Source organism: Metarhizium brunneum, chromosome 6, assembly GCF_013426205.1.
Source record: "Metarhizium brunneum chromosome 6, complete sequence".
Classification (NCBI taxonomy): domain Eukaryota; kingdom Fungi; phylum Ascomycota; class Sordariomycetes; order Hypocreales; family Clavicipitaceae; genus Metarhizium; species Metarhizium brunneum.
Window position 1 is genome coordinate 3,251,166 of NC_089427.1, and position 7,782 is coordinate 3,258,947.

Consider the following 7,782-nt stretch of genomic DNA (forward strand, 5'->3'; position numbering starts at 1 on the left):
AACACATCATAACCCGATGTAATCCAAATATCGAGGCTACCTTCGCGTACGATGGGCAGAGGCGAATCACAGGCGGCTTCCCAAAGGTTGCCCACCAGAGCATCAGGCGACGACTAATTGAGAGCTTCAAATGACCTTCGTATTCATTGGTTTAGCAACAGAGCGATTCTGAATAGCGCTTTTCAGCCCCACCATGGTCTGTCCAAGTTGTTCTCGATGAGATACCCGGCCCCGGCTCGACAATGAACCCACAACACATTGGGGAGTGTCATGTACATTGACAGCATCAATGTTTCCCTCTGCAAAGGGGTTAGCGATGTCAGCCTTGCCGCCTCCCACAGGCGCATGGACCCTCTCTGTTCGCACAGCACAACTCTGGGAGCTGTGGCTGAGGGTTCCCCTTCCTAAATGAGCTTGAAAATTGGTTCCTGGTGCATCCGACTCAGATGTCGGACCGTCGTGGCCTGTCACTATCGCATCATACTACTACCACCCATCCACACCCACTTGACCCATGTGCGTTTGTACATTCTCACCATGCACGTATTCAGACTATCCAGGCGCATGCCCAGCCCCGGCTCCCCACCTCTTTTGAACAGCCTGTTTCCGTTGACACGCCAAGAGGTCCGTCCGACATCACAGCAATCGCGTGGTTCAGGTGAACATTGAAGGGGCCCAGGCCGCCGACATAGCCGGCCCCTGCACCAAGAGATGGGAGGTGCAGTCCACTACGCGGTGTACTTTATATTCTTATTTAGGTCACTCCATCTCTTTTTGTCGGGTTGAGGTCCTTGTACACTCGTTGGCAGTGGTTCATTCTTTTTTCTTTCGTTGTTGGCTCTTGTGGTGTATAGTGTCTTGCCTTCGCCGCTGAGCGAAAAGAGCCGTCATCATGAGGGCTTCGCCACTTACTCCTTTCTTGTCCATTGCTTTTCTATCTTTGCTGGCGCCGAGCTATGCATCAACTCTTGAGAGACGCGACCTCGTGCCACCAACCGACGCCGATCTGGGTAATGGCTGGGCGTACCAAGGCTGCTATGTGTAAGGAACTTTGCAGTGTATTCCCCTTTTCAGATATCTTGTGGACTGGGCACGAAGCTGATGGTCAAGTCAGGGATGTTGGTCGGACGATCAACTCGGCCGATACAACTGATGCGAAAATGACCAACGAGATGTGCACGCAATTCTGCTTTGGAAAAGGATTTCCATATGCTGGGACTGAGTACACGTCGGAGTGTTACTGCGGTAGCTCTCTAGCTACTGGCGGCGTGCAAGCGCCGGCCGCTGACTGCGGAATGACCTGCGGTGGCAACGCGACTCAGCCATGCGGAGGCCCTGGTAGATTGACGCTTTGGAAGACGAGCCAAGTCGCTGGGCCATCTGTCAATCCCGGAGTCAACGGTTGGGTATCAGACGGGTGTTACTCGTAAGTCTAGGAGGCTGATGTCTGTTTGCAATCACGACTGTGATCGGGCTGTTGGCTGACTTGATGAACAGTGAGGGTACCACGGGACGCGCTTTGCTGCAAGGCGCTGGCTCAGTCCCGGGCGACCAGATGACAGTGGCTAAATGCACAGCAGCTTGTGCAGCAGCAGATGCAACAAATACTCTGGCAGGCGTTGAATATGGAGGCGAATGCTGTAAGTGACGCTGCATCACGGACCGTGGACTTGTGGGCTGGACCCGCAGCCTCGAAAGACTTGAAACAAGACTAAGCTAAGGCTCGTATTTTTTTCATCTTCATTTTAGACTGCGGCAAGAGGATTTCCAATGGAGCGCAGCCCGCGCCGGCCAGCAAGTGCAGCATGGTCTGCAATGGCAACAGCACCGAGTATTGCGGCGGCCCAGGTGCCCTGAACGTTTACAGCCTGGGCGGCACATTGCCCACGAGGTGAGTTGACACATGCATATGTCCAGAGTCCAGACGAGAGCTCGGACGGTTCAGGCACGGACGTTTATCAGAGCCACGAACAAAGAGGCTGATCAGACATGGCCCCAGCAGCACGTCGGGAGGTGCCGATCCAACCACAACGCCCACAGGAACCCCATCGGCGTGTCCAGTCCAGCCGGCCACCGTTGATATGTGGTTCTCCTTTGGCTGCTATACCGAGGCCACAAACGAGCGAGCCCTGAGCGACAAGGCCTATGCCGACGACGCCATGACCCTGGCCACCTGCGCCAAATACTGCGCAGGTTACACGTATTTCGGCGTCGAGTATTCGCGCGAATGCTACTGCGGGAACAAGTTGAATACGGGTTCCAAAAAGGCGCCTGCGGCTGACTGCAGCAATGCCTGCGCGGGCTCCAGCTGCGAGCTTTGTGGGGGCGGTCAACGTCTCTCCGTCTACACCCTCGGGGGTGGCGGTGTCGATCCCAGCACCTCGTCCTCAGTTTCTGATGTTTTCGCAACCTCGACGGGGGCACCTGCTGCCACGGGCCTGCCCACCGGCTGGTCTGCCTATGGCTGCTGGGTTGACGGCGTCAACGGCCGTATTCTTAACAAGCAACTCCCCGATGACCCCAACTTGACTCTCGAGTCGTGTGCAAAGGCCTGCAGCGACCAAGGCTTTACCATTGCCGGCGCCGAGTATTCACGACAGTGCTTCTGCGGCAACTCCATCGTCAACGGTGGCGTGAAAGCCAAGTCTGATACCGAGTGCAATACTGCTTGCGGCGGCAATTCCAACCAAGTTTGCGGCGGCGGCGGCAGAATGAGCATCCTGTCCATGGGCGAGCCCCAGGTCGTTGCACCTCCGGCCGCTATTCCTACCGTTGGCCAGTGGGAGTATCAAGGATGCTACCAGGACAATGTCAACCAGCAAAGAACCTTCTTCTGGCAAAACTTTATGAACACCGACATGACTCCCAAGAAGTGTCTTGACCTCTGCGGCTCCTTTGGCTACATGGCTGCCGGCCTCGAATACGGTAAAGAGTGCTATTGCGGTGACCCAGCTAACATTGCCGTTCAAGGTTCCCAAAAGGTTGATGACAAGCAGTGCAATATCCCATGTGTTGGGAACGCGTCTGCTTACTGCGGTGGTGGCAGTCTCTTGACCACATACTTCTGGAAGGGAGACCCATTCTACTCGTGGAACTTCCCTGCTGCTGGTTCTCCCGATGCTGGTTCTTACGAGTTTCTCATTGGTGGCGTTTGTGTCCCTCTCATCACTTCCCAGGCCATCACGGGCAAGGTTACCTTCCTTGAGAAATGGGGAACTGGACCGCCAAACTCAACTGGTGCTTACGAACTGGATCTTTCCCAAATCGACAATTTCAAGGCTGCCTGGAGACAAATGCACGTCAAGACTGACATTTTCTGTGCTGGTGGCTTGACACTTCCTGACAAGGCTGGCCGACAGCTTAACGTTGGTGGCTGGTCTGGGGATTCAACGTATGGCGTTCGCCTGTACACTCCTGACGGCTCTCCTGGTGTGCCCGGGAAGAATGACTGGGAAGAAAATGCCGCTGTCCTCAAGCTGCAACAAGGCCGCTGGTATCCTACTGCCATGATCATGGCCAACGGCTCTATTCTTGTCATTGGTGGTGAAGTTGGCTCCAACAGTGCTCCTGTGCCGACACTTGAGATTCTCCCCTATACTGGCACCAAGCCTCTCTACATGGAATGGCTCGAGAGAACGGATCCCAATAACTTGTATCCCTACGCCTGCGTCCTGCCGTCGGGGGGTATCTTTGTCGCCTACTACAATGAAGCCAGAATTTTGGACGAGAACAACTTCAACACCGTCAAGACGCTTCCCAACATTCCCGGCGCCGTCAACGACCCCATGGGCGGCCGCACCTATCCTCTTGAAGGCACTGCGGTTCTTCTCCCTCAACATGCCCCTTATTCCGATCCTCTCGGAATCCTCATCTGCGGCGGTTCTACTAATGGCGTTGCCAATGCTTTGGACAACTGTGTGAGCACCTACCCTGACTCTGCCAACCCCAAGTGGGAACTCGAGCGCATGCCCTCGCAGCGTGTCATGACGTGCATGGCCCCTCTCCCCGACGGCACATATATGATTATGAACGGCGCCCACCACGGTGTTGCTGGCTTCGGTTTGGCCAAGGATCCCAACCTGAACGCCTTGCTCTACGACCCCACCAAGCCCCTTGGTTCTCGTATTACCATCATGGCCAACACCACTGTGGCCCGTCTCTACCACTCCGAGGCCATCACTTTGCTCGATGGCCGCGTCCTTGTCTCTGGCTCAGATCCTCAGGACGGCGTCAACCCGGAGGAGTATCGTGTTGAGACCTTTAGCCCCCCTTATCTGAAGAGAGGCAAGCCTCGTCCGACCTTTACTCTTGACAACAAGGACTGGTCCTATGGTCAGCAGGTCACATTCTCGCTGGGCTCCGCGGCTCAAAACGGCGATATTAAAGTGTCTCTGTTGGGATCCGTATCCAGCACTCACGGCAACTCTATGGGTGCTCGTACTCTCTTCCCTGCCGTCTCCTGCAGCGGTACCTCTTGCACGGTTACATCTCCTCCCAGCAAGTACATTGCCCCTCCGGGCTGGTACCAGTTCTTCGTTTTGGACGGTGGTATTCCCGCTGTTGGTGTCTACGTCCGCATTGGTGGCGACCCCGCTGGTCTAGGCAACTGGCCCAAGGGCACTGGATTTAACCCTCCCGGTGTTTAGAGACGTTTCTCGTGGCGCCAAGCCAAACAACTGTTACGACTTGCATGACTTATAGGGCGGCGGACAATTGAGAGTTATCAAACAAAGAAGATTATGCGAAAAGACAAACCTATACATAAATACAGGGCCCTTTAACGCATTGGGACCTCTACCACATAAACTTTGAAGAAGGAAGACAAGATTGTTGATGGTGCACGGGAAAGTTTCCGCTTTCCCTTCTTCACTAGCTTGGCGGGATGAAATTCGTTTCTTATATATAATACATAATTTTCTTTCACTCTTTCGTCTTTCATGATGTTATCCGCGTCTCGTTTCGGTCTCCATCGAACATGCTGGGATGGCTTAACGTCTGGCAGAGTTCTGTGTGATGGGTCGCCGGATTCTTGAGTGCCGTCTCCCAAATGCATGTTCGTAGCCACGTTCGAAGGAGCAAGGAACTTTGTTTCCTACACAATCGACAAGGAGGCGGCTGGACGGGCCGAGCAAACGCTGGGACAACCACGGTCGAAGGATGCGATTGCTACCGATTGTGTATATGTTCTTTTTGTTTTCCTGCACCGCAGCACCTGAAACAACAGAAGTACATACCAGTACTACTCCGTATATTCAAAAGAATCCACAGCCTCGGACGGCATCACGCAGCTGGACCACATGGTCATTTCCCCTGATGGTAATTGTGGCACTGGCGCTTTGAACGGGGGCTAGCTCTGCGCTCGGCCCAGAATGACTGCGTTGACAGGTGCTTGGCGTGTCGTTGATTGGGGGCGCGAGTTTCACGATGAGGCCCAGGAATTGGAGGTGCGAGCACGCGTTTAACGGGGCTAGCTAGTATAGTAGTGATTGTATTTCTCGAGGTTGAGTTATACGTCTCGTTCGTTTCATGTTGCTGGCAAGTTACTAGGAGGTGATACTATCTGCTTGTCTGGCAAGCAAGCTTGCGTACTGCGTCTTGGCGTGACGCAGGAACAAGGCTCTTGGGAATCATGGGGGCTTGTTATCGTCTAAACGACTTTGTGGGCTCTTTATTAAAATAGTGTCTGGCTATTGAGAGACATGAATCATGATCGCTGCACCATCTTGGCCGTGGATGGAGAAGCGCAAGCTGCCATTTATACTCGATACGTCATGCATACGGAGCTGTTATCCGTGATTGGGAGATAAATAAGCCGCATGTAGCTCATCTAAAGCCAAAATATCTAATCAAGTTACCATAAACGAAGGGATTAGACAGAATCCTTGATGGACACCTGCGATCGTCTCGACTTTCGAGGCACGACCCGCTCCCCACGCTGTCAAGTTCGTGTAAGTCGCCGCTATAAACACTAATAATCCCTCTGCTTTCCAAGGTGAAAAGAAAATCTAGTAAAATAAATGAATGGTAATTTAAAATCGCAGAGCCCATAGAAGAAACACTCTACTAAACAACTCAATTTTAATCAGGTACTGCCAAAAAAAAAAAAAAAAACTTCTTCCCAACAGGGTGCCACCTCCCCGGCTATAACGCGGATACGCCAGCAAGTCCGATAAAGGAGCCAACGTTGAGGCCACGTGACCGCCCTTCCCGCGCCGCCAAAATTCGGGCGACCCATCCATCCCATCGATCCTCAACACCATACGGACCCTACGGACCTCGACGAGATATCCGCCCTCCCCGTCTCCCAGTTCCCGCAGTTGCAGTCCGGCATTCCTCGCCACAATGGCAGCTCTCATCAAGGCGGCCAACGCAAAGATCAGGTCCAACCCCGTGTTGGACTACGTCTGCTCAACACGTACGTTGTTTCCCTGCACAACCCCCCCTTGGCCTCTCTCACCTACGTGCCCGTGGAACAATGTACAAGGCCAATGCGTGAATCTACGAATCGAGCGTAATGCAGATCCTCGAGCTTCCTAGAGCCACCGAGCGGCGGTTTCCTCCCCCCCTAGAAAGAAAATAGCAAAAGAGCTATTTCGAAGCTTTTATCCCCCCGAACATCGGAGCCCCGGAGATACAACTTCACTCTTGAACATAACTGACAAGAAACGAAAATACACAGACTTCTGGGGTCCCGTGTCAAACTTTGGCATTCCCGTCGCCGCAGTGCTGGACACGCAAAAGAGTCCCGACCTGTACGTTGAACCAGCTGCCTCTCTTTTTTTTCTTCCCCTTTCCACCCACGGCGACCCCAAAAGAAAAATAAAAAATTGAAAGTAAGCTGACTCTTGCAGAATCTCGGGCCAAATGACCGGCGCGCTGTGCATCTACTCGGCCACGTTCATGCGGTACTCGCTCGCCGTCACGCCCAAGAACTACCTCCTCTTCGCGTGCCACTTCGTCAACGAGTGCGCCCAGCTGACCCAGGGCTACCGATACCTGTCATACCACCACTGGGGCGGCAAGGAGAAGACGCATCTGGAAAAGGGCATCGAGGCGGCCAAGAATAAGGTCGAGGGCGTGGAGGACAAGGTGAAGAGCGCAGTGGGCAAATAAACACCTGTGCTCATATACAACACATTTGCTCTTTTTCGGGTTTTCTCTTTTTTTTCTGCAGAATAGACTTGGCTGGGGAGAGAGCGAGGACTTGCCACGTGGGGGACTGAGGGTAGAGGTTGTTGAACGGGCAGACGGAGGAGCAGTGATTCAGAGACGGGATGCGTGGTTCGCCGGGGCTGAATTTCTCGGAGACCGGATCGATATCCGGTGGTAAAATGGCATCGTGTCTGCAGCCATGTGTACATTTGTACAAAAGTCACACAAACCAACACCTTTTGAAACGAGTCGACAAGTCTAGACCTTGTTCTGGACGGGGAGATCTATCTAGCTCGGGCTGCGCCATGGAAATAGAAATCCTCGCCCGGAAACAAGGGTTACGAGTATGTACGTAGAACGAATGCGCACGGGTTCATCATGTGACGTTGAATGTGTTCTCTCCGGGTGCTGAAATGGAGCTAGGCGCCCCCCGTTTTTGGTTCGTAATACTAGCAACAAGGAGTGGTGGTGCTGCGGTGTACGCCATTTTACCCAACTGATTCGTTGATCGGCGGGTACAACATGGGCTCTGCTTGCTTGGTACTCGAGAGACTAACTAACTAGTACGTAAGTTAAAAACTGGCCGCATCTTGCTCTTTGTCCTTCGCGGCATAAGGGGCATGTGGTTCC

General features: G+C 53.4%; 2 protein-coding genes across 2 annotated transcripts; both read left to right on the forward strand.

Annotated features, from left to right (window-relative positions):
• Positions 1 to 892: 892 nt before the first annotated feature.
• Positions 893 to 4,646, forward strand: G6M90_00g103260 (uncharacterized protein; the record flags this gene model as incomplete). The annotated part of the gene is made up of 5 exons (XM_014690536.1): positions 893 to 1,041; positions 1,115 to 1,426; positions 1,498 to 1,640; positions 1,750 to 1,891; positions 2,000 to 4,646. 5 exons carry the CDS (start codon positions 893 to 895, stop codon positions 4,644 to 4,646), a joined length of 3,393 nt encoding a protein of 1,130 aa, XP_014546022.1.
• A 1,696-nt stretch (positions 4,647 to 6,342) lies between these two features.
• MPC1 (Mitochondrial pyruvate carrier 1) lies at positions 6,343 to 7,113 on the forward strand (the record flags this gene model as incomplete). Its single annotated transcript, XM_014690535.1, has 3 exons — positions 6,343 to 6,415; positions 6,680 to 6,752; positions 6,852 to 7,113. 3 exons carry the CDS (start codon positions 6,343 to 6,345, stop codon positions 7,111 to 7,113), a joined length of 408 nt encoding a protein of 135 aa, XP_014546021.1.
• Positions 7,114 to 7,782: the final 669 nt, after the last annotated feature.